The sequence below is a fragment of the Schistocerca nitens genome, chromosome 6, assembly GCF_023898315.1.
Source record: "Schistocerca nitens isolate TAMUIC-IGC-003100 chromosome 6, iqSchNite1.1, whole genome shotgun sequence".
In the NCBI taxonomy this organism is placed as follows: domain Eukaryota; kingdom Metazoa; phylum Arthropoda; class Insecta; order Orthoptera; family Acrididae; genus Schistocerca; species Schistocerca nitens.
Window position 1 is genome coordinate 392561931 of NC_064619.1, and position 27163 is coordinate 392589093.

Genomic DNA, 27163 nt, shown 5'->3' on the forward strand with positions numbered 1-27163 from the left:
TTGGTCACAAAGAGACAAAAATGAAAGACAATATGCTCTGTTTAAAATAGAAACCTACCAAAAAGATAATATCTTTCATGAAAGAAATGTTCAATTACACATGAATCAAAAGTAAAAGAATAACTGAAAAACTAATACTTCAGAACATACCGGAAACAAATTGATGCAATTCTCAGAGAAAAATATGGGACTATATAAAAAGTGAAAAACAATGACTGTCAGAATACTTTAATTTCCTCCTGGTAGACAGGACTTGTTCAAGTTAGTAGTTGGAGAGTGGTGTAGTAGTGTTTGCAGCTATGTACATTTCCATCTCCAGTAACTGAGAAGTTAATCTCATCTGCATACTGGGCATTTAACAGACAATCAGTAACATTTTACATTAATAATAGCCAACAAATCTATTTAAATATGTATGATTAACAATTTCACAACTACTTCAGTGGCACAAGCTGGCGAAAAATGTTGCTATTGTGACAAACTTAAACTTTTATTGAAATAGTTGCAAAAATTTGAGGAATTTAAATCTCATTACTACAAATAAATTCCAAAATACTGACTTCCCACTCTCTCTTTTTATCTTGGATCACCCAATACTCATGAGATGTATGAGACAGCGAGCAATTAAGACAGTTAATACAATGATCTGGCATGAAACACCAACTGCAAAAGGAAAAATCCTATTTTTTCAACACAATAGATCTGAAATGTTTTAACTAAAGGATGAAACAATGCATAATCCATACTGTTTTGTCTGCAGGGCCTAATAAAAGACTTACTTAAAGTAATCATAGGTGTTGAGCTATTTCCCCCCTGTGAGCAAGTGGCCTTTGCCATCCTGTAGCTAGATAAACTTCTTTATGGGGCAAGATCCAATGACAGTCATTTTACAACATTTCTGAAATTTAAAGATGGATGATGAGAAAATCTGCAAAAACCTAGCAGTGAATATAAGTGAAGGATTAGCGGTAGATGTTACCTGCAACAACACTATTACCAATGCTTTTGTGAAGATACTTAACTACAGAGTACTTTCATCAGTCAAAATGTAGGAATGTAGAGTAAATAAAACATAACAAGTGGCAAATTTTAACAACAACATTACAAAAAGGATAAATAGCTAGTCACTACATGGAGGAGGCATTGAGTCACAGGCAACCACAATGGAAAGATTGCTAAGCATTTAACCATTTGGACAAAAAAGTCTTTCGGACATAGCTGGGCCACAGCGGCAGGAGACAGTGGCTAATGTGTGCTTTTTTTGTCCAAAACTCAACACCACCTCCATGTTGTGAGTAGCTAACTATTCTTTTCATAATACTGCTGTTATTCCATTCTGGGCTTTATGCTGTTTGAAGCCACATTTTTAGCTAAGGTTCAATTTATGTAGTGATGTCAAAAGTTTGTCTGATGAATTGAAGATCAGCATACTGACACATCCAAATAATTTCAGGTTGTTGGTCACTGCATATCTTTTTTTGCTGCCGACTATCTTCTTAAGACTTAGTGTTAGCATCTATTATAAGTACTGAGATGTACAAGATGGCGCCCACTGAAAAATGCTGTGACACAATGCTTGTAAACAGGCAAAAGTAAATAGTTCATCATGTAAAAACTGTCAGAAATGGGTTCCAAATGGAGTTCTATATGTGAAGTGCAACTTTTGGATTCATGAAACGTGTGAGAAAATTTGCTTAAAATTTATTAGTGACAATATTCACTGGTCATGGTTTGACAGTTTGCAGGACAAAAACACAAAACTAGCTTCCACAGTGAGTTTGCAAGAAAAAATTATTAAAGTGCTTTGTAGTGACACTGAACTTTTAAAAGCAGAATTAACAGTGCATAAGCAAGGCATGAAACATGGCAAAAATGTTTTTCCGAAACAGCTGAGGTGATAGACATAAATAACAGCAAAAATGGACAGAATGATACAGTCATTACATCAAACAATGAGGCTGGTGCATCTATGGAAGAAACTCATGTGAAAGTCTCAATACCTAAAAATGTGGACAAGTGTAACACACAGTAAAAAGAATTCAAAATGTCTCAGTAATGGAAAACAGAGCAAAAAAATGAATTCCTTGTCATATGCGATCTCTGTTGAAAAATGTGGTAGTGCAGGAATTAAGACCACCAGTTGCAGAAACACTTTAGCAACATATATAGCTCACAGGATAGTTCAGCAAAAGCATCTCAGAAGAATTACAAAGGAGGCGTCTTCATCTAAATAGGTACAAATTTTCTTAGAAGTAACACTGAAGAAGAAATTACAAGTGAAATAAGAAATTTAATTTGATCTGCCAGTAACCTCTACGAAAGTCTAGAATCGTGGTGAGCAGTATTAACTACAAAAGATCAGTCAGTGACCGATATATAGACAGAATATATCATGATCTACACGAAAACTGTAATGGTCTAAGAGTTGTGCTTACAAATCCGAAAACGGTTTTAAGTGATAAATGTTCTTCATTTAAATAGGTTAGTAAAACGTTCACCGATACACAAAAAATTCTGAAAAATAGGAAGAACTTATAGGAAACGATGGGGATAAGAAACATATTTGGTAACAAAAATGGCAAGATTGAAACGGTACCTAAGAAAGAGTATGCTTGAGACCATAAATAGAAAAGAATATCCCTACATAATGCACTTGAATATAAACAGTCTAAGTACTGACTTTTCCAACAAAAGTCAGAAAGTGGATGAATTACAAATTATTGTAACTGAACATAGAAATACCAAAGATATATGCCTCCAAGAATGTAGGCTTACATCTGACAATATTAAAATTCTTAGTAAAATTGGAAATTTCAAATAAGTCAACAGCTTTTGTAGATTTGAGAAATCACATGGAGGCTCTTGCATACTTACTCATTCTGATATAAAATATGAAATAAGAAATGATTTTATTCATTTGAATTAAGAGAGTATATCTGAAAGCTGGTGTTATCGAGTTGAGGGCCCTAACTGTCACAGAAGTTTCAATTTATAGAGAAATATGGCAACATTATAAAAAGTAAAGTTGCCACTCACAATATAGCTGAGATGCTGAGTCGCAGACAGGCACAACAAAAAGACTGGGACAGTCTTTTTGTTGTGCCTATCTGTGACTCAGCATCTCCGCTATATGGCGAGTGGCAATTTTCCTTTTGATAATATTGTTACATTCCATCCTGGATTTTCCATTGTTTGACTTCATAAATGTGGCAAAGTCAGATGTTGATGCAGCAGAGTATCAGAGCAAAGTAAATCCCTTTAGACTGCACCAAAAAGCTGACTATCTTAAGGATTTTAAAAAGTCCCAATAAAAGATGTAGAAAATGTTATATTATCATTAAAAATAAAAACTCTGCTGCTTGGGACGGGATACCCACTAAATTGATTAAAACAGTGTGTGACACAACAGCACCTCCCCTAACTAAAATATTCAACCAATCTTTTCACAGGGATGTTTTCCTGATGTTTTGAAGTAGCCCAAAGTCAAACCTCTGTTCAAGAAGGGGTGAAAGGAAGACATGGGAGACTATCATCCTACATCTTGTCAAAAGTGTTAGAAAAAGTAACTGCAAACTAATCAAAAATTTTATTGTAAAAAATATTATTAAAAGTAACCAATTTGGATTTTCTTCTTCTTCTTCTGTAGTGGTCAATCCAAGGATTGGTTTGCAACAGCTACAATGGCAGTTTGTCTCCATTCTGTGTGTCTTTCAGCTTTTCATTTCTTTATAGGTGTTACATCCCACATCTTTCACAATTTGATCCATGTACCTCAGCTGTGGTCTTCCTCTTGGTCTTTTTCCCTTGATATATCCCTCTATGATTGTGTTCAGGAGTCCTTTATGTCTTAATAGATGGCCTGTAAATTGCACTCTTCTTTTAACAATGAAACTCCAGAAGCTTCTCTTCTGACCTGCTCTTTCCAGAACACTTCTTTTGTGAACTTGTCGATACATTTGATTTTGAGCATGCGTCTATAGAACCACATTTCAAAACAATTTAGCTTCTGATCTTCCTCTGTCCCAAGAGTCCATGTTTCACACCCATAGCATGCCACATTCCACACATATGATTTCAATAATCTTTTCCTGATTTCTAGGCTGATGCTCTCAGATGTTAACATGTTTTTCTTCTTGTTAAAAGCAGCCTTTGCTGGAGCAATTCTACTTCTCACTTCTGCCTTGCTCCTTCCATCCCTGGTAATATTACTGCCCAGATAAGTAAATTTATCAACTTGTTCACGCAGTTCATTGCCTACATGAACTTGGACTTTCACTTGATATTTTTTGTTGCATGCTATTACTTTTGTTTTTGCTTTATTAATTCTCATATTATATTCTTACCCCATAACTTTATCCATTCTATTCAGTAGGACTACAAGATCTTCTTCACCTTCAGCTAGGACAGCTATTTGGATTTTAACCAGTAAATGAACGCTCTGGATGCAGTGAATAACTTTATTGAAAAGATACACAAATCATTGGATCAGAGCAGTAAAGTTGCAGGTATCTTTTGTGACCTCATAAAAGCATTTGACTCTGTGAACCATGACTTGCTTAACTACAAATTAGGCACATAGGCATTACGGACATTGCTCTGAACTGGCTCACATCATACAAACACAACAGAAAACAAATGGTAACTATCACTTCTGATGCAGTGAATTATTACTCTAAATGGAGTACAGTGTCACAAGACATGCATCAAGGCTCTGTTTTGGGGCCAATCCTGTTCCTATTCTATGTAAATGACTTACCCATAAACATAAATTCCCCATCAGTTCTGTTTGCAGACAATACTTCTGTTTTAATTGAAGATGGTAACACAGAAAAAATTCTACGCTCCATCATAAGCAAATTGGATACCATAGTAAACTGGTTCCAGTTGAATGGATTGAAACTGAACATGCGAAAACCCATATGGTACATTTCAAAACGAAACATTCAAAATGTGTGGAAGTTAAAATACAACTTAACAATCAACTTAAAAAAGAAGTTGACACAGGTGAACTCCTAGGACTAAATGTGGACAAGAACTTAAACTGGAATGTCATATTGACTTCCTATCAAATAAACTATGCAGTTTTACATTTGCAATGCAAATACCAGCAAATTCCACTGACTTGAGTGCATGAAAAATTGCTTATCATAGTTATTTTTAATCTGTTATTAGATATGGTATAGTTTTCTGGGGAAGTTCAAGTACTGTATCTCGAATACTGAAACTGCCAAAGAAAACTGTCAAATACATGTGTACTGCACAGCAAACGGAATCTTGCAGCCCATTATTTTGGAAACTACTAATCCTAACTGTTCCCTCGTTTACAAAATTATAATCCTTTTACACAGCAAACAAAAGTTATTTGAGGAGATTCATTTTAACCATACATATAACATGAGAAATAAAAATAATTTTATGCTACCTATATACCAGCTGAAATTATAAGCATGGAATCTACAGTATATGGGGATTAGTAGTGTTAGATTTTATATATATATTATATATATATATATATTCCACGTGGGAAAAAATATATCTAAAAACAAAGATGATGTGACTTACCAAACGAAAGCGCTGGCACGTCGATAGACACACAAACATACACACAAAATTCAAGCTTTCGCAACAAACTGTTGCCTCATCAGGAAAGAGGGAAGGAGAGGGAAAGACGAAAGGATGTGGGTTTTAAGGGAGAGGGTAGGGAGTCATTCCAATCCCGGGAGCGGAAAGACTTACCTTAGGGGGAAAAAAGGATGGGTATACACTCTCACACACACACATATCCATCCACACATATACAGACACAAGCAGACATATATATGTCTCGAGCTGATTGCCCCCACCGCTGGAAAACGTGCACACTGTGTGAGGAGGAGGGCCACATCTGATCTGTCTGTTGTAGTCGCTTGACTAGCTCCCGTCCTGCCTCAGGATACAGTACATGCTCTGCAATCGGTCGTCACGCTGGGGGACCCATCAGCATGGAAGCTATTCCTCATGCTCCGCCTTTTTACTGAGGATGCCAGTTTTCAGGTAGACACTGGGGCCACAGTTTTCCTGATTAATATTGTGACATATACCCGCCTGGGCTCCCCTGTGTTGTCACCTCCCTCTCGGCATTTTGTTGCCTATGGTGGCGGTTCCATTCCCCTTTGTGGGAATCATCATCCAGGCGACATACAAACATGTTCCCCGGCTCCTTACTGTATTTGTCATCGATCATCCGTCAGCTTTGAATATTTTGGGCCTGGATGCGCTTCAACTGTTTGGCTTTTCAATTTCCTGAAGTTAGGGTCATTTCCTTGGCTGTTCCTTTTTAGGACTTAAATGATCTGTGGTTGGCTTTTGCATCATTGTTTGCAGTGGATCACGGGTGAGCTTCACGTTTTCAGGTGCACATCGCACTTCGGCCGGATGCGCAGCCTCACTTTTTCTAGGCCAGACCCATTCCGTGGCCTTACGGCCAGCAGTGAAACAGGAACTGGATCGGCTCCAGGCTGTTGGCGTCCTGCATCCTGTGACATACAGTGCTTGGGCGACACCATTGGTGGCCATACAGAAACCCAATGGGTCCCTTCAACTGTGTGGGGACTTCGGCACTACTGTCAATGCTCAGTCCTTAGTAGACACTTACCCCAACCCCCTACAGGGAGACCTTCTCGCCAAGCTTGCGGGTGGTAAGTACTTTTCTAAGATCAACCTGGCTGAGGCACACCAGTGTAACGAGTATCTCATGGCACGGCCGCAAGTGGCAGTGATCGATGCGTCACTGCGGGTTCCGCCCTTAGAAGCTGATTTCCAGAACATCATGGTTATCAACACACCTTTCTGATTATACAAGTGCCTTCCATTTGGCGTCTCTTAGGTGCCGGCAATTTTCCAGCGGTTCCTGGAGCAGCTTACGCAGCCTATCCCAGCCTGCATGAATTATCTGGATGACATCTTGGTCACTGGGTGTTCCTGCCAGGGCATTTGCACAACCTCAGCGCCTTATTTCACTCTGTGCAATCTGCAGGTTTACACTGTCGGTTGGACAAGTGTTGATTTTTTTCAACCGGAAGTGGAATACTCAGGCTACTGGCTTAGCAAAGATGGCATTCGACCTTCAGATTGCAATGTCGCGGCCATTGAGGCCCTTCCTCGACCAGGACTTATCTGAACTCGAGGTGTTTTTGGGCAAGGTTACTTATTACTTAAAGTTGTTACCCCAAGCTGCCTCCATTGCTCAACCCCTCAATCACCTGTGTCACAAAGGGGTGCCTTTTGATTGGACTCCTGTCTGTGACCGGGGTTTTCTCCGTTTAAAGATGATGCTAAAGTCCGCCCCTTGCCTTACTCCCTTCTCTCCAGACCGTCCCCGGGTTGTGGTGGCTGATGTGTCAGCATACGACATTGGGGCAGACCTCGCACATTGGAATACCGATGGCTCAGAACAGCCCATCGCTTATGCATCTAAAATGTTAACCCCAGCACAACGGAACTACTCCCAGATTGAAAAGAAGGCCCTGGCGATAGTTTTCGCCGTCCAAAAATTTCACATCTATCTCTTTCGGGCCAAGTTCACCCTCCTGACGGACCATAAACCCTTAGTAACACTTTTCAGACCCCACTTTCACCTTCCAGAGTGGACTGCTCAACGCCTCCAGCACTGGGCGTTATTTTTATGGAATTGCACTTACATCATCCAGTATAAGCCCACCACCCACCATGCGAACACAGACGCTTTGTCATGTCTCCCAGCAGGCCCCAATCCTGTGTTTGACCAACAGGAGATCCTCTGCTTTCACATTGATTCCGCCTGTCGATATGCGCCAGACGGTCTGCCTCTTGTGGTTGCTCACACTGCCATGGCTACACACCAAGACCCTCTCTAGCGGCAGGTTCTCTTCTATGTTTTCCACAGTTGGCCCTCCTATATTACTCGTCAGATGCGGTCCGACTTCAGCCCCTGGCGCCACCTGTCCCACAGGCTCTCTGTGGTCGATGATGTCCTTCTGTTGGCCACGGAGTCAGATGCCCATCGGTTGGTCATCACTCCAGATATTCGACATCACATGCTCAGTTTGTTACACCACGGGCACTGGGTATGTCCCGCATGAAAGCTCTGTCTGTCTTGCTGGCACGTGAATTGGCCCAGCACCGATGGCGATATTGACTGCTTGGTCTGCGGGTGCACTGTGTGTGCGCGTCACCAGGCAAGACCCCCCCCCCCTGAGTCATTTGCACCCTGGCCTGTGCCTCCCCGGCCCTGGGATCGCATCCATCTTGATTCTGCAGGCCCGTTTTTGGGGTCCATGTGGTTACTTATCGTTGATGCCTACTCCAAATACCCATATGTCATCTGCATGGCATCCACCACCAACCGAAGCCACAATCATGGCCCTGGCCAAGGTTCTCACCATTGAGGACCTGCCTCACACATTGGTCTCCAATAATGGCCCTCAATTCACGGCATCCCCCTTCCATGACTTCTGTCAGGCCAACGGTATCAAACATACCCATGGCCAATAGCCCGCCTTTCCACCCTTCCTCCAATGGCGCAGTGGAGAGGCTTGTCTGCACATTTAAACAACAGTTAACAAAGGCAGTCGAAACATCTCCAATCACATCGGCCCTTACCCTGTTCTTGAGCGCATATCGCACCACGCCAATTGATGGACTTAGTCCGGTGGAGCTCCTCCATGGGTGACAGCCGCGGACCCTGCTCCATTTGCTGATGCCGTCACTCTTCCATCCCGCTCCCGGCCCCCTCAGTGTTACACCCCCCGGGGCACCTGTGTGGGCCTGCATGTACGGGAGCAAGGTGGGTCGCATGCCGACCATGGTTGTTGCAGCCCATGGGCAGCGTGTGGCATCAGTGCAGATGTCGAAAGGGTTGGAGCGCCAATATCATAATCAGCTCCACCCGCGTAACCCTACGGGTCTCCCGCCGCCACCTCCTCCTACACTACCTCCTTCAGGTATAGACGTGGTCCTCGAGTCGCCGCCACTGCCCCAAGTTGCTGCCTCCCTGCGAGTCTGCCGCTGGCCCTCCCAGCCCCCAGGTGGATCGGAGGCTCCCTCCAACACCCTGGCCTCTGGGTCAGCTGCCATGGACATCTCAGACGTCCCTTCCTCCCTGACAACAGCAGTTGCCGAGCCTGGGTATTCTACCACTGCAGCACCATCCGGGGCAATTTCACCCCTGCGCGCAAGTTTCAGGGAGGAGGGATCTGGTACCAAGCACTACAGGTTTCAAAACCGCACCAGACGACATGGAACTCTATGACCACTAGAGGTTTCTGCAGCAGTCACACCATAAGCCGTGGCTGCAAGTGTTCCTGGCCCCGAGTCTAATGTGAGGGCGCCACCATGGAGCATGTGGTCCCAGCAGCCAATAGCGACATACCCTGTCGTGTATTTAGGTGGCAGCCTCTCACTCGGCAAGGCAGTCTGGTATTTGCGTTCAGTTGGTTGATATCTCACTTACAGACATCGTGTTTGCGTGTGCTTAAGTCCCGTTTACAAGTGGACGTTGTTTTGCTTTCATGAGGTTATCTCTTGTGACCCTGTTGCTTAATACTTTGTTGTTGATCTTTGTGTCTTGCTCTGTTGTCTGTCGTCGTGCTGCTTGTCCTTCGATTCTCATTTGTCCATCTTGTTTCTTTGCAGGCTGCTCCTGTTCGGTCCCGCTGCGTTTTCGTTAGCAGCCACCCCACGACCATTCCTGTCGCGGTTACAACAGGAAGCACCAGCAGTAATTGTACCCAAGAAAAGTGCAGGCAGGAGTAAGGCACACTGTTTTTGTTGTGATCATATATTATTAACTTAGCACACAGTCATGGATGCTTACACAATGCCGAATGTTCCAGAAAATTTGGATAACCCACGGTAATGTTAATATTTTAAACTATGAATTTGAGAAGCCGGTACCAGTAGTTGGAAATAGCATTGAAGGATTGTCCCAAGACCCTGTTTACAGTTCCATCTTGTCATTAACAATACTGCCAAATGCCATTTGGAATGAAGAAAGCATCGGTGCATTCCAGCAATTGTTAGATATTTTCATGTTTTCCCAGGACATACAGCAGAATCTAATGTGGTCACAGGAAGTCTTTAGCTGAGTAAGAGCAGCACAGTTAACGCTGAGTTGGGAGATATGAAATTTCGTCCTTAAGGAAGTGCTTTATTTAGGTCACATTATTAGCCAGGATGGTGAATGAACAGATCTCTGTCCCATACAACTTGTGGAGTACACCTAATATAAAGAAGGGGCTGCAGTTCTTTTTAGGTTTGAGTAACTATTATCAAACATTTATGCCAAAATATTAAGACGTATCCACCTCCTCTGAAGAAGATTCACTGGGCATCGAATTGTGAAGAAGAGCCTTTGTGTGGTTGAAGGAATTATGGCCTACTGACCTCATCCTTGCTTTTCCAGAATACAACAATTCAGATTGTCATGCAAAGCTAGCAACCATGCCTTAGGGTGCATATTAAGTCAAGAAGTATTTGGAACAAAGCAGCTGTTAACCCATGCTTCTAGGCCATCAAACATGCCACAGAGAAACTATTACTACAGAAAAAAAGAGGTACTGAGCCTCATTTAAGGCATCACATATTTCAGTTGCTACTTGTATGGCAGACTTTTCAAACTAGTGACTGAACACACAGCATTAAAATGGCTATGAGCCTGAAGTATCTGACTAGTCATCTGACTTCATGGGCATTGTCTTAGTGAATTTGAGTTTGAAGTTGTACAATGTCCCAGGAAAACTCACAATAATGCTGAGAGCCTGAGCTGAAAAATGTGTCCAATAGTGGGTGGTAGTATTTCTCAGATGAATGGCAAAAAGCACAGATGCTGACCCAGACTGTCAGCAATTCACAAAGCCGATACAGTTCTTCACTGCCAATGTGTTACTATAAGCAAATCAGGCATGTGCAATGAATTGTCGTACCAGTGAGTTTATGCACCGAAGTTCTGAGATAAACTCACGATTCTTGGCAGAACTTCGAGGATAGCAAGCTGTGGTATGGTGGAACACTGGACCTGCGAGTGAGATGTAGAGTACTACTTACCAATCTGCGAATCTTGCATCCAAAGAGAAAAACTTAGTCATTAGTGAGTACCCTTGCACAGCCTACCAGAGACTAGTCAACCTTCCAAATGATTGACATGGGTATTCTGGACCCTTTGGGCAAACCCCAGTGGAAAATCATTGGCTTGACCATTATTGATAATTTTCTATCAATGATTGCTATCCTGGACCAGCATGCCATAACAGTGGCACAAGTCACAGTTAACATTTGGGCATTGAAATTCAGGGCCTCAAGAGTATCTAGACATTAATTTCATGTCAGAACTAATGAAGTAGTTGTGCCACCTCCTGTGAATCTGGAAGTTAAGAAAAACTTTATTACATCCACCAGCCAATATAAGAACAGAGTGGGTGCATTGAAAAATAATTGAGATGCTACATCATTATACCAACAATGACTGAGATGCCTTGTTGCCAGTACTTGCGCAACTCCAAGATGCATGAAAACATGTGGCTTTCGTCCTTTGAGGTCATATAAGTGCAAAAAATACCTTTGCTTATGAGTTAATCAAACCACATCCTGGGGACGATATGTCTGCTGTCAATTTATTCGCAAAGAGGTTAAAAGCTGTGTGGTGCTAGGTTCAGAAGGCAATCACTAAAGGACTAGAACACAAGAAAGGGTTGCTGCAAACAAAAGCCACAATAACAAATTTTCAAGTACACTATTTGATCTAAAGTATATGGACATCTATTAATGGACATTAATATGGGGCATGTCCACCCTTCACCTTTATCACAGCTTGAACTCTGCTGGGAACACTTACAATGAGGTATCTGAAAGTCCATGGAAGAATGGTAGTCCATTCTTCCTGAATAGCTGACACCAGAAAAGGTAATTATGTTGGACGCTGGGGTCTACAGCAAAGTCAACATTCTAATTCATCCCAGAAGTGCTCCATTGGGTTCAGATTGGGACTCACGAAAGTTCATTTCACGAATGTTATTGTCCATAAACCATTGCCCCACAGCACGTGCTGCTTTACAATAAGGTGCATCGTCATGCTGGTACAAACAATCCTTTCACAGATTCACTATTGCAACACACTCATTTCCAATCATCCATTATCTGGTAGCATTGCTACTTACAGACCTTCAAGTGTCACACGGCACTGATTGGAGAAATTTTTGGATTCTGAGGAGCTGCTTGGTGATTGTACCTTGTGCTTTTTAACTCCCTGTGCACAGTAATTGTGCTAACTGTATTGTTGGCAGCACTCTGGAACTCTTGAGAGATTCCTTCCACTGATTTCGTGCAATTTTTTATAATCCCTCTTCACAATGCTCGACAGTCCTCGATTATCACTATATGAGGTATGTGTGGTCTTGGTTTAGATGCGGTTATTCATTCATACTTCCAGTTCATGATCACATCACCATTAGTCAACACAGTTTTAGAACGGCAGAAATGCTCATGATGGATTCATTACTCATGTGACATCCAATGATTAGTCCACATTCGAAGTCCTGAGCTATATACTGACTGACCCATTCTGCTGTTACAGCTTCTTTACTAACAACACAATACTGCCCACCTCCTTTTCTACTTGTCGTTACATCTCTCATGACATTTAGTGGTCAATTATGAATTAAATATGCATGTCTGGATACTTTTGATCACATAGAATAGGTCATACACACCTAGAAGGGAAATTTCATGTGACATCTTGGTTTCTAGAAGTTACCGAAAATGGTATTTCCAGTTAGTATAAAACCACAGCTTTCACTTGGAACCAACCTGGTACATGTGGCATCTATTCAACCTTTTAGAGATGCCTTGGAAGCTCTGTTGTCACTCCCAGCAGCCGCAATGGAAGGGAGGAGTGCAGTGGAAAGAGAGGAAGAATGGCATGCCAAATTAAGCAGTCTCCCTGCAGCTACACATGCCCCTCCATATGCATTGAGTTCACAAGGCAGGCTACTAACAGCAAATTTTGGCCATAATAGGGAACCATTACACTGAACATCACATACTCCCTACTCTAGCTGCCTGATCTTTCCTTTTAAATCTTGCCCACCAAAAACCTGACCTCCCTACCTGTAAATATCACCCTAGATTCTACTTTTCTTGTTTCCCTGGAACAATAAATTGTTTCTTAGAGTAACCAAACCAGCATGGAACAATTATTTCACCATATGCGCCTATATTTCAAGAACTACTAGCACCAAAAAATCATGCTGGGAAGTTCTTTGTCAACTACCTCCTGAGACCTACTCATTGCAGGTGCAGCTTACTTCTGCCATAAACAGAAGTCATCCCGACCTCATTCTCACCCTCCTTTTGCCTACAGGGCTAAAGCAACATCAGCACTCATAAAAGTATCAGTACGAATGAATGAAGCAGTGAGTGGACTATACAGAGTGATTTTTTCCACCGTGGTCAAACTCTAGGGATTGATCGATAGGAGGACACAGAACAAAAAAAAGGTCTAATGAACTTATGCCTGGAAATGCATGCTAGAGACAATTTATTCAATCATACATTGTTACAGAGACTGCAGTCTAATAAGTTCTGTACCACACAGCCACAGTTACAGTATGCATGGTTTCCTCCTAGAGCATCACACTGTTCCTTATACGTCATGCCCTAGTGCCCTCTCCTGCCATAATAACTGGTAATGTTGTGTCCGATTCATTTGTCTTGCTGACTCACCTTGTAGTGGAAGTAATACAGTATTGTACACAATGGCTCCATATTTGAATTGAGAGCTTGCCAACATGGTATTCCTTATGGAAAGGCAAATGGCAACGAGTGGCAGGCAGCAACGTTGTATCAGGAGATCTAGCCCCATCAACAACAACTGCAGCATTGAATGTTTGCAATAATGTTTCGCTATTTGTCTGAGATAGGGTCATTTCAGGAAGCAGGAAATCAAGAAGGATGTACCTGAAATGTTCAGACATCAACACTTGGAGGAAAGTGTGATTAACACTGTGGAAGGTGACCACTGTGTCAGTACCAGGCAGTTGGCCCACCAGTACAGAGTAAGCGAGACAACTGTGTGGAACTTTCTCCATGACAGTTTTTGCTACCCTTGTCACTTACAGTGTGTGCAGGACTTACTAGTGACAGACTTTCCACATTGGAAGCAGTTTTGTCACTGGTTTCTTCACAAGTCAACCACGATTCTGGGACTTGTTTCATCCAGCCTATTCATAGATGAGGCCCTCTTTATGCATAGTGGTTATCTTCAATTTCCACAACAGTTACCTATGGGATAGTATGCAGAACCCCTGTGTTAAGGTGACAGCGAATCATTAGCATCGGTGCAGCTGGAATGTGTGGCCCAGAATAACTAGCAACCATATTTTGGGACCAGTTTTTCTTCCATGTCGTCTAACAGGCGTAACTATCAGCATTTCTTGTGGGTGATTTTGCCTCTCCTGCTGGAAGAAGTGCCATTGATGATTCGAAGGGTTATGTGGCTGCTACACAATGATGCTCCAGCCCACTTCGCCACTAACGTCTGCACAGGTCTCAATTGTGTCTTCCCTAGTTGATGGATTGGATGAGAGGGTCCAGTTGCATGGCCTTCTCTTTCATGAGATCTCAACTTGTGTGATTTCTGGTAATGGGGCCATCTCAAAAGTATAATGTCTGCAGAGCCCATTCCAAATGTGGAGACACTGGAGCTGCACATTCATGCTGCCTCAGAGACTGTATGGATGCAGCCTGGCCAAAGTGAATGTATGAGACAGAGCATACTATGGCGCATACACGCATGTGTTGAGGCACAGAGAAACCAGTTTCAACAAACACTGGAACTGTGGCTGCATGGTACAGGGCATATTAGATCACAGTCTCTGTAACAATGTATGATTGAATAAATGGTCTCTAGCATGGAAACCATGCATTTCCAGACATAAGTTCATTAGAACTTTTTTGTTCCATATCCTCTCACTGATCAGTCCCTACAGTTTGTATACAGTGGGAAAAAAACACCTTGTAAATCAATGTAAATATTCCATGTAAATAACTGCAATAGATATAAGATGTTTGGACAATAATAAAATCTGGTGCCTAAGTATATAAATGTAACAACTAACCTAGTCTCTGTTCACAGCACATGTAAACAGTCTTTGGGACAAGCCAGGATGCAGAATTTGTGGACCAAATTTTTCGAAAGAGGATGGAGTGTTATGACCTGGCATGACACACTTTTAGTGCCCGTTATGGGTGTTTCTTTACAGCTAATGACATCACTAGAGCACCGGCCATTATCCGTATTATGATGGCCTTGAAACAACCCAATATGCAGGGCATCAAGCCAGCATTGTATAAACCTCGCTATGTGATGCTGCTGTCGGCAGCAGCCAAACAGTCACAGAGGTATTTTTTATATGAGCCCAATCAGGCACCAAGGCATCATGCTGGCAAGCACTGTAACTAGACAGCCATTGTGCAGTCCACAGAAGCACTGACTGAGCCAGTGACTCTTGTAATTGGGCAGCCATTGTGTGGCCAAATCCTCAATTGATTTAGCATCCACTGGGCAGCCACAGTTCATTTCCAACCACCATAATAGGTTGAGTACTACTCAACTGTTAGCATCTTGCTGTTGGGTTCCTGTCTTCCATGACAGCTGTTCAGGGCCAGAGCACGTGTGTGAGGTGCATCCACACCATCTTGATAACCGAACACCAACTCCATACCATTAAAGCAGCAGTCGTTCAAAAACCAGTCTGTATTCTCATAATGCTATTATCTTTCAGTTCCATTCTCCTCATTTTTCGACCTCCTCTGTAACACCTACACAAATAAGTTTTTCTACCGTTGTTTCAAATTTTTCATTTCTTTAGCCACATCCATAACTGAATTGTTTCTTAATTATTTTTCTGCTTATGAAATGTTCCATTACAACAGTAAACCATCAACATCTAGGTTTCGAAAATCAATTTTTTACATTTCAATACATCTCCTTAGATACTATAAACACACACACACACTTTATCAACTTGATTTAAACCTTAGAAAAAAAAAGCCTTTTATTCCTATAAGTTGTTCTTTTCCCATTTTCCAAATTTATTCAGAAGATCCTGTCAACAGCATCTCAGTAGTGATACCATTACAGTCTTGATGACAATGACATCTTCCATGTGTTTATATCATTGTTTTGGGTGTGTAATCAGCATTGTGATACACACGTCTGCAATCCCAAATTTTTAAACAGCCCGCCAGGTACCACAAACAATGAAAGAGGGAATTAAAGGGGAGTTTAAAGCTTTATGGATGATCAGACCCATCACTTCTAGCATTTGGGAGAGAGTAACATTAATAATCAATCACACATATGGGTCTGTGTGAAGATATAAAATCTATTCTCAACACATGATATATCATTGATCAATATCCTATTCAGAGGCCAAAAGTTGCTTGCAAAATTGAATGGACTGGGCCTTCTCCACAACTGACTTTGCAGCTTGGAGTTAACTGCCCAATGAATTACGCTGGTGTCCAAAATTAAAGCAGCAAACTGCGATTTCTGCAGCCCATGTCTCAATCACAATACAATCATACAAACTGTCAATGGATGTCATTACGATCGTGTTCTGCATGGAAGACAGTATTCCAATCAATGGACAACCATGCCACCAATGGCGTCAGGGCACCTATCAAGCAGGATTGTGTTTGCAGGGTAGCCCTCATCCACAACTGCTGTGTAGTACATAGTCACAGATAGTGCAGTATGACACAGAGAAGATGCCTACCAACACTCTGCCGTGGAGAGCCATAGCAAGAATGGAAGCAGGAGAGTCACAAACTGATGTGGCCAGATGGCTTAATGTGAATTGTTATGTTGTTTCTTGGGTGAGGTGGCAGTTTATAGAGACCGAAACTGTATCTCAGAGACCAGGACAGGGCCGACCACATCTTACATCAGAAAGAGTGGACTGTTATTTGGATGTAAGGACATGACGCTACTGCCTTACTACTGCAATGCAACTGGCATCTGACTGGTGGCATCCACAGGATGTGTTGTATTGGGGCAAACAGTGTACAGAAGGCTTCAGTGGAGTGGCGTTTATTGTTGGAGACCTGCTGTCTGTTTACCTCTGGCACGTCTTCAGAGAAGGGAATGTCTCGAGAGGAGCTGTCAACATGCCACCTGGATGGTCGAACGGTGCGCCAACGCTCTTCTCACAGATGTATCCCGATTTGGTCTGGAGAGTGATTCTCGACAGATTCATATCTGGAGGGCACGAGGAACACGATTTTGAGACCAAAACATTGCGGAAAGAGACTGATATTGAGGAGGATCCCTGATGGTGTGGGCAGGGATTGTGTAGACAACTTGAACACCTCTTTATGAAACTGTACAGGTGAATCTTGGGACCTCATGCACAGTTGTTGCGAGGTGATGTGGGCCAAAACATCGTATTGATGGACGATAATGCTCGACTTCATAGAGCATGGGTGGTTGATGCTTTCCTGGAAATGGAAGATATTGTAGCACAACATCGCCTGTTCACTCTCCTGATATGAATTTCCATAGACCATGTCTGGGATGCTGTAGGGAGATGGGTAGCATCATGTCAGCATCCACCAACCACTCTCCAAGACTTGAGAGCAGCTCTGCAGAAAGAATGGGCTTTATTGCCTCAACACGAGATTGATGACATCATTCACAACACGTCCCATCATTGTCATGCCTGTATTGGAGCCAGATGTAGTCACACCCCATACTGAGCACATTAACCAGTTGTCAGAATGTGTGCAAATCTATCAAGTTGGAAAACAACAAAGAACATCTTTGTCTACTGTTACGTGTGTTGCAGTTGATTATGTTCTGTATTCTTTATACTGTTTCTATTTTACATCATCTGTTTATAATGTTTTGTGGCAAAATAAATGCAACCTTGCAAAATTTTCGTTTGCTGCTTTAATTTTGGAAACCAGTGTATATTATAAACATTATTTTTGGTTTGTGAGAAGTTCATGCAATAAGAACACCTACAAAATTTACATTCATTATTCCAGCATTTTCAAGATACAAATCTAAAGCATAATCTGCAGAAATGCACATTTTTTAAAGAAGTCATAGAGTACTTAACTTGCATTCTTAACTAAATGAACATAACGGCCACTCAGTAGCATTCAACTGTAATCAGTAATTTGCTGCACACAAAAAAATTGACGGAGTTTCAGTTGTTACTGGGCAAAGTTATTTCATTCCATACAGAGCTAAAATAATGTTCCCCCTTAAATAACCCCTCACACTAAAACATACAACTGGTCTTCCAAGAGAAAGAAAGCTTTTCAGATCTACAAACAGAAATCCAATATCTCATTCGGAGATTAACTTGAAAATGGCAGCAATAGCGGTGTCATAATGCCCACATATAAAGCTTTTTAAGAAGCCCGTTGTCCATAAATGGGCTACAGAACATGATCAAGAAATTTAAAGAAACAAGTGAATTAACTTGGGCAGCAGGACAGGGAGGCAGCCCATTCCCATGGCAGTTGATAAAAGTTGCTGTAGCTACAGCTGATCATGCAGCAGATGACTCAAATTCTGCAACCAGTACTTGAGCTGTGTCACAGGAGTTCTCTCCCTCTTAGTCAATAGTTCTAGAGGTTTTATCATGCGTTTTACACTGGTATTCCTATGAGATTCAAAATTTGCAACAAATGAAGCCCCAAGATTGGCTATAACACCATGATTTTGCCTGCTGCTTTTTGGCACATATGGAAATGGATGACATGTGACCAAGGCATATTCTCTGGACAGAAAAGGCACATTTTACTCTGCACAGTGCCATGAATGCATAGAATTGTTGTATATATGATTCTACTCCACTACATGTTGTGCAGGAACATCCACTGCACTCAGCCTATATGACTGTATGGTGTGGTTTCATAAGCTCCTTCATTCTCAGTCTGTTTTTCTGCAAGTAGATAACACCTCGTGTGCCTGTTCGGTGCACAGTGAAATTTGCATGTTACAAGGACCTCCCTGTACAACATGTGATTCCAGTTTTGGAGGAACCCAACTGTGTCTACATCACTATTGTCATGCAAGATGGGGCGGAGCTACGTGTCGCTTGACAGGTGAAAGATTTGATCCGAGAAACCTTCAGTAATGATCGCAACATCAATAGGCAATTTCAAGATGCATGGCCTTCCAGAACCTCCAGGCCTAAATCCATGTAACTTCTGGTTGTGGGGAAATTTGAAAGATTGTGTATTTTCACCTGTTGGCAGAAAGTGGAACTTCTTTTTTTTCCAGTCTGCTCCATGAACATACCTGTGATATATGCAGCCCACACAGCAACACTTGAATTATAAAGGCCTGGTACCCACCAGAAAAGTGCCACCTGCTTTCTACAAATTGACTGACAACAACTGGCACATATTCCACAATGACTTTTTCTTGTACAGGGACATTTTGCCATACTACTATATTCATATGCTATGTTCTGAAATGGACTTCCATTTACTGTTGGTGACAGTATCGTCTTATTTTTCCACAGGCCCCCTAATAAGACTAGTGAAGTAGTAGCAAACAGAGGCAGCAGTCTGATTTCCTGTGTAACTGATGCAACAACACACCTCCTGTTGGAAGCTGAAACCCGAACGTTCATAGCAATGAATGCATGGCATATCAAGCCCTAGCTGGGAAATATTTTGAAATATAGTGGTTTGTCAAGCAGACAATAATTGCTTCAGCCAGACTTTTTAACATTAACTGCAATGACATATTGATGGGAGTCTTTGCAAGACAGTACTTAAGACAGGTGTTGCTTGTTGTTTAGGAGGGGGGGAGGGGGGAGGGGGAGGGAGGTGGGGGGAGGGGGGGGGGGAGAGAGAGAGAGAGAGAGAGAGAGAGAGATGGCATGACAGCACTAGGCTTAGTGACTTTGACTAGAGTACTGCCTCAGATTGTATTTACTTGCCTTTGCCTTGCTGTTTGTCTCATCTGCTGTTTGTTTGTTGCCAAGCCTGATTGTCAGAACGACTATTTGGGTATAGCTGAATGCAGCAGTAGGTATTTTAGGCTCTGGCATTATGTAACAACTAGATTGTATGGAAAGGGTATCATACACAAATCTGTAACTGTGCCAATGTTTTATTATAGCTATGTAAATCATTTTAAATGGGAAGAATGTCTTCTGTAAAAATACACTGATGTACCAAAGAAACTGGTATAGGCATGCATATTCAAATACCGAGATATGTAAACAGACAGAATACAGCGCTGTGGTTGTCAATGCCTGTATAAGACAATAACAGTCTGGCGCAATTGTTAGATCGGTTACTACTGCTACAATGGTAGTTTATCAAGATTTAAGTGAGTTTGAACGTGGTGTTACAGTTGGTGCACAAGTGATGGGACACAGCATCTCCGAGGTAGCGATGAAGTGGGGATTTTCCCATAAGACCATTTCACAAGTGTACCAGGAATATTAGGAATCCAGTAAAACATCAAATCTCTGACATCACTGCGGCCAGAAAAAGATACCGCACGAACGGAACCAACGATGACTGAAGAGAATCATTCAACGTGACAGAAGTGCAACCCTTCCACAGATTGCTACAGATTTCAATGCTAGGCCATCAACAAGTATTAGCATGTGAACCATTCAATGAAACATCACTGATATGGGCTTTCTGAGCCAAAGGCCCACTCATGTACCCTTGGCGACTGGCCCACTCATGTACCCTTGACGACTGCGTAACACAGAGCTTTATGCCTCACCTGGGCCCTTCGACACTGACATTGGACTGTTGATGACTGGAAACCTGTTGCCTGGTCGGACAAATCTCATTTAAAATTGTATTGAGTGAATGGTTATGTAAAGGTATGGAGATAACCTCATGATTCCATGGACCCTGCATGTCAGCAGGGGATTATTCAAGCTGGTGGAGGCTCTGTAATGGTGTGGAGCATGTGCAGTTGGAGTGATATGGGATTCCTGATATGTCTAGATAAGACTGACAGGTGACACGCATCCTGTCTGATCACCTGCATCCATTAATGTCCATTGTGCATTCCGAAGGACTTGGGCAATTCCAGCAGGGCAATGTGACACCCCATACACCAGAATTGGTACAGAGTGCTTCAGGAACACTCTTCTGAGTTTAAACACTTCCCCTAGCCACCAAACTCCTCAGACATGAACATTATTGAGCATATCTGGGATGCCTTGGAACGTGCTGTTGAGAAGAGATCTGTACCGTCCCATACTCTTACAGATTTGTGGACAGCTCTGCAGGATTGATGGTGTCATTTCTCTCCAGCACTACTTCAGACGTTAGTCGAGTCCTTGCTATGTCATGTTGTGGCACTTCTGCATGCTCGCAGGGGCCTACACAATATTAGGTAGAGGTACCAGTTTCTTTGGCTCTTCAGTGTAGATCCATACAGTGAACAATAATTCTCCCAATGACCCCACTGAAACTATCAATAACTTATGATTATTTCAACTTATCAAGATCCTGTATTCTTAATTTCCAACTTTTTATAATTTCTGCAGTTTTAATTTGCAGCTCACAATCACAGTGTCCAAATCTGCCCTCGGCAATGTTTTGCAGCTTAAAATCTGTCTTAATATTAATATAATCTATTTGCAACATTACAATATTTCCAGGTCTCTTCCACATACAGAACTTCCTTTAATAACTTTTAAAAAGAGTGTTTGCAATTATTAAATTGTGCCCTGTGCGAAATTCTACCATGTGGGTTTCCCTTTCATTTCTTTCTCCCTGTCTATGTTCTCTTACTATTTTTGCGTCTCTTCCTTTTCCTACTATTGAATTCCAGTCCACCAACTACACACAAATTTTCATCTCCCTTAATGAAACAATTAGATTTCTTTTACCTTAAAATATTTTCCTTTAGTCTCTTCATTACTAGGGATATAAACTTGTACCATTGTGGTGTGTGTTGGCTTTGTTTCTGTGTTGGCTAAAATAATGTGTGATCACTCTGCTGTTCTTAGCAGTTTGCCCACATTCCTATTTTCTTATTCATTTTAGATCTACTCCAGCATTACCCCTATTTGATTGTCTGTAGACAATCCTGTGCTCACCAGATCTGAAATCTTGTGCTTACTGCCACCACACTGCACTAAATCCTACTATATATTTAACTTCAATCTATCATTTATACTTCTAAATTCTTTAACATATCTGTCCAAATAACAGATTGTTATTCAATGCTCTGACGTGTAGAATGCTAAATTTGTTTCTGTGATGACAATATCCTTCTCAGCAGTTCTCACCTGGACATCTGAATGGGAAGCCATCTTCTGTCAGGAATATTCTACCTAAGCGGGTGCCATAATCACTAACCATACAGTAGCGCTGTATGTTCCTGCAAAATATAGTGGCTGTAGTTACCCTTGATTTCAGCTGTTTGTAGTACCAACACAAAACGGACGCATTGGCTAGTGTCACTAAACTGGATCAGTCAATCATTCAGACTGCTGCCCCTGCAACTACTGAAAAGAATGCTGCCCTTCTTCAGGAAGTACATAATTGTTTACCCTGTGATGTAACGCCCTACAGGAGGCCTGTGACCCTCACATAAACAACTGAACACACCTTTATCATCACTTTACATAGCTTATAACAGGAGTCTACTTGTTAAAACTTTTTATTTGTGTGTATTGGGCATGGCACGTCATCAGAACATCAGGGAATAACTTAGTACCAAGTATCATATCAAGTTATCTATGGTAACTTCGGAACAAGAGCCACTTCATCATGCTGACTGAGGCCCCAAGGCATACATATTGTGTGCACAAGATGATCCTTCCTATCCCTAGCTATTATTTCCCTAACTAACTCCGTCTGCAATGCCTCAGAAGGACCAACAGTACCGACCGATTGCCATGTCATCGCCAGCCAATAGGCATAATGGGATGTAGACATGGAGAGGCACGTGCTAGGCACACTGCTCCCATGGCCATTGTCAGTTTTTGTGATTGGAGCCGCCACTTGTGTACCAAGCAGCTTTTCAATTGGCCTCACAAAGGCTGAGTGCATCCCGCTTGTCAACAGCGCTCAACAGACCCACACAGGGATCCATCCAACTGATAGCCAAGCCCGACAGTGCTTAACTTCAGTGAACTGAGGGCAACCTGAGTTACCATTGCAGCAGGGATATTGGCATCATTTCCCTTAGGGGCACCATTATTCATCATATATTTGAACCGCTGCCCACTAACAAGAACATTCATTCACAAAGGGTTGCATAATGGTGGTGCAATTTTTTTTTCTGAAAAGTAAATAAGTAGGACCCAACTCTACATTAAGCTCAATTATTTTCTTTTTATTTCAAGATCTTTAATCCTAGGAGGATGACAGGTCCTGTTCAAGAACTGAAATGCCCAGGAAAGAGGTAAGTGTTATTACAAGAGAAAAACCCTAGGATAAAATTTACTTATTTCCTGAAATAGTCTCAACTTTGTGTCCCATACTTTTGTTTTGGTCAAGGTCATATTCACTAACACACTCTTGTAGCTAATTAAAAAATAGCAGAAGTGAACCACAAATGCAGAAAATATATACCACATTTGAAACAGGACACATACTAGAACTAATGTGACAGTTATTCATAGAACACAATCTTACACAGCTACACTGTACTTCATATGAGGCCTGTTTACATCGTGATTATAGACTATCGAACCCTTCCACAGAACAAATTGGTCGACATACAAAAAAAGAAAAGATGGAAGTGTTACAATAATTACATGAAGTAGCTACACTGAAATTAAGCAGAAAATGATTTTTCAAACAAGATATCGCTGCCAAAGTTTACAAAACAAAAATGTAATGTTCAGAACCATCTACTTGTTACAAAAAATTTCATGGATGACGGATCATAAGCTTCTGAAAGTTCACAAAAATAAAACTCTAATTAGAGGGATAATGACTGTCCAAATGAAGATGATTGTCTAAATGCAGGTACTACTGACAAATTTTGTACAAAGCACAAATGTAGACAGCAACTGAGGTTATAGTACAGATATTGCACAGCACTCACAGACATTGGAAAACGCACAATGAATCACAGTACTCAATAGTTTCAATCCAGTCAATGAAAGATAATGAGGAAAAGACACAAAGAGCACATTCAGTTTGTATGTAAAACATAGAAACTAGAATCCTGATGTAAATTTATCTGACACATTGTCTCGTTTATATGCACATTATTCTATCCACCACCACTGCCCTTGAAACTGAATAACAGGAAACTATGATATGACAACTAGAGGAACTAAATGATTCCAACCATTGATGGGGTCTCAAAATCCTTCATGAACTCCACTGAACCAGTTTAAGTCCACGAATCCAGTAAGTCCTGGAGTCAAATATGGTAGGGTACGAGAAAGAATTTCAACAGTGATGAAGCACTGCACCCAACACAAATCAATTTATCAATAATATTTCACAGATTTCTCAGCTAAACTAAAGGGTTTTGAGAACTAGGCAGAACTGATGAAAAGGGCAGGTCGTTCCACATGCAAGGACTCAAACTATGAAAATGGACTTTGCAATTCTCTTACTTGGTAGAGCTCATGAACTGACTGTGGAATATTTAATGAAAGAATGCCCACAACTGAAATGTTCTAGAATGTCTCATGACTTTATGTATGCTACACCTTTGCCACATAGCTAGAAATATTTTCTGGATGCAGGGATCCCACTGTGGCTTATTGTTATGCTACATGCATAATGGCCCCACTATCTCTCTCTCTCTCTATCTCCCCCCCCCCCCCCTTCTCCCTCTAGGAGTTGTAATTGATATTGTAATAAATACAGAACATCCAGCAGAATTATCAAAAAGAACACAATTACTTGTTTGGTTTTTGAAGTAATATTTAACAAAACTCACCATATCAAAAATACGACTGAGAAGGTAAACTACTCCTACATTCAATTGAGTTAGCATAGGATAGCCTTGAAGAAGCAATGTATCTCCACGCCACAGCTCTTCTACAGTGTCTGCAATTTCATATAATGCATCTATGTTGGCCTCTGTGTTTTCTCCTCTTGCCATTGCTATCCACAGTCTTTGTCCAAAATTTATTATTTTATTATATTTTTTGGGTAATTCACGATATTTACTAAAAAGTTCACTTCTGACCTGTCCCCCATTCTTTTTTTCTTCCATGGAGTAGCCGAACTTTTCAAAAGCAATATTCAATGCCTGTAAACAAAACAAAACAAAATTTAATGCTAAGACGTGCCAGGAATCAGCATAATTACTAAAGCAGACATTTAATTGTCAAACTGCCATATTAACATAATCAAAAGACTAACATATATTCTTTAATATGCTATAGCTGGGGTCATGAACGATAGAAGTTGTTTATAGGCTTGTTCAGTGCATCTACATCACGCATCCTCCAACAGCCAATTAGCATTCAGAAGCGTTCTGAGCACTTCGCTGTGAATGCCATAGCTAATGCAAGCATTATGTTATAGCAAGTTACTGAATTTCTATTCCATTTGTTGCGAGTTGTCATCACTGATGGAGGTGCTACTTGACACGTTCTGCATAAGCAAACTTGAGATAATTTGCAGGATGTAAGATTTCTTTAAGCAGAAAGCACCGTGCACATACCGTAACTATCACTTGGAATCATCAACAACACAATCCCTGTTCGTGCCTTGACATGCACAAACTGCAGTCATTTGTGGAATGTTAACAGTAATATGTGTTCTTTAGCATGGGTGACAACAAATGCCTGCAATAGCAGAAAATTTATTGTTATTCATACACACAAAAAGCAAAATCAAGTGAGACAGAGAGAACAGAAGGTATGCCACTTGGATGGTCTAAAGTGCGAGGAACTACTCACAAGAAGCAGATTTACATCTTCAACTTGCACAAATTTTCAACTGTCTCTTCAGATACATAATTATTTACTGACCTCACATTTCCTATTTGAAGACAATGCATTCCAATTTAGCAACACACACTGAAAAATCATACTTAATGTACAAATCACAATGAAGGTAACAATAATATCAACAAGCAGAGACTGGCATTCAACACTTCAGAAACAAAGACACTTTTCCTTGGGTGTTAAGGGAAAGATGAATCAAGATTCTGAAAAATATTGTCCTACTTAAAGACACATAAATGTCAAATTTTAAATTATTTCAATGGAACACAACAAAGACTCATGATGGACACAGATGTATTTATGTGAAGCAAAACATGTGTTAGAAATCATTACAGAACAGCGATGTGTAGTCCTACATCTGCCTAGCCAGCAAGAGATTCTTGTGAATTACAAAACAATGTAACATTGTAAAATATGTAAGAGAGCATGTTGTTTAGGCAACAGACATTTCATACTCCATGTGTAGAACAAAGAAAGATGATCGTGACAGAGTATTAATAAGTAGGGAGTAAGTTGCGGAACATATACTGTGTGTGGGTGTTTGTTTTCATATGTGCAGGCATTAAATGAGAGGTGTGGGATATGAGAAAACGGCAAGAGGTAGCTAAAAGGCTTCCCTGCTGTGCGCAAGGCCTTTTATGTTTTGGCATCACGGCTTTGCCGGTGGCTTGACCATCAAAGAACAACCACACTTCTCATGAATGAAAACAAAAGACAATACGATTTTGCGACAAATGAAATATATAGTAATCTGGATTGTCATGTTAAGCCTTCGAGGCATATGTAAAGTTGTGTTCTACTCAAATTCACAAGTCACACTGACAATGGGTATAGGAAATATGTTTGTAAAAGTGCTGGATGTGCATTTTCGTGATACGAGTAGATGTTATCTTCTTTTGCTCCAACAACAGCTGCAGAACACGAAGAAGTCAAAGCCTTTTCTTTGCTATACATGGGATTTCAGAGGCACTGATTAGCAGAACCTCTACTTCAAGAGAACAACTACGGTGACCAGATTAGAAGGGAAAGGTAAATACTTTAAAAGTTATGCCAGATGACAGATTTCATGAAGTGTTCTTACTCAGCTTCGACCACAAGGAGCAAGCCAGAAACTACATAAAACATGTCAAGCACAACTTTTATGACTGCTTTTGGTATACAGGATGTCTATAATTGAAGTTATAGTTGAAAAATGCTATAGAAAGCGATCCACTGCACAG

The 27163-nt window shown here is 41.2% G+C and overlaps 1 protein-coding gene across 8 annotated transcripts in view; it reads right to left on the bottom strand.

The window, feature by feature from the left end:
- LOC126262232 (cap-specific mRNA (nucleoside-2'-O-)-methyltransferase 2) overlaps window positions 1-27163 on the bottom strand; it is a 275061-nt gene that overhangs the window by 29863 nt on the left and 218035 nt on the right. For 7 of the 8 annotated variants that reach the window (XM_049958694.1, XM_049958697.1, XM_049958700.1 and 4 more), the window contains one exon: window positions 24926-25240. The exons of the other annotated variant lie outside the window; for it this stretch is intronic. In XM_049958694.1, coding sequence (XP_049814651.1) covers window positions 24926-25240 — 315 coding nt within the window. The remainder of the gene's footprint in view (window positions 1-24925; window positions 25241-27163) is intronic. 8 annotated transcript variants of the gene reach the window in all.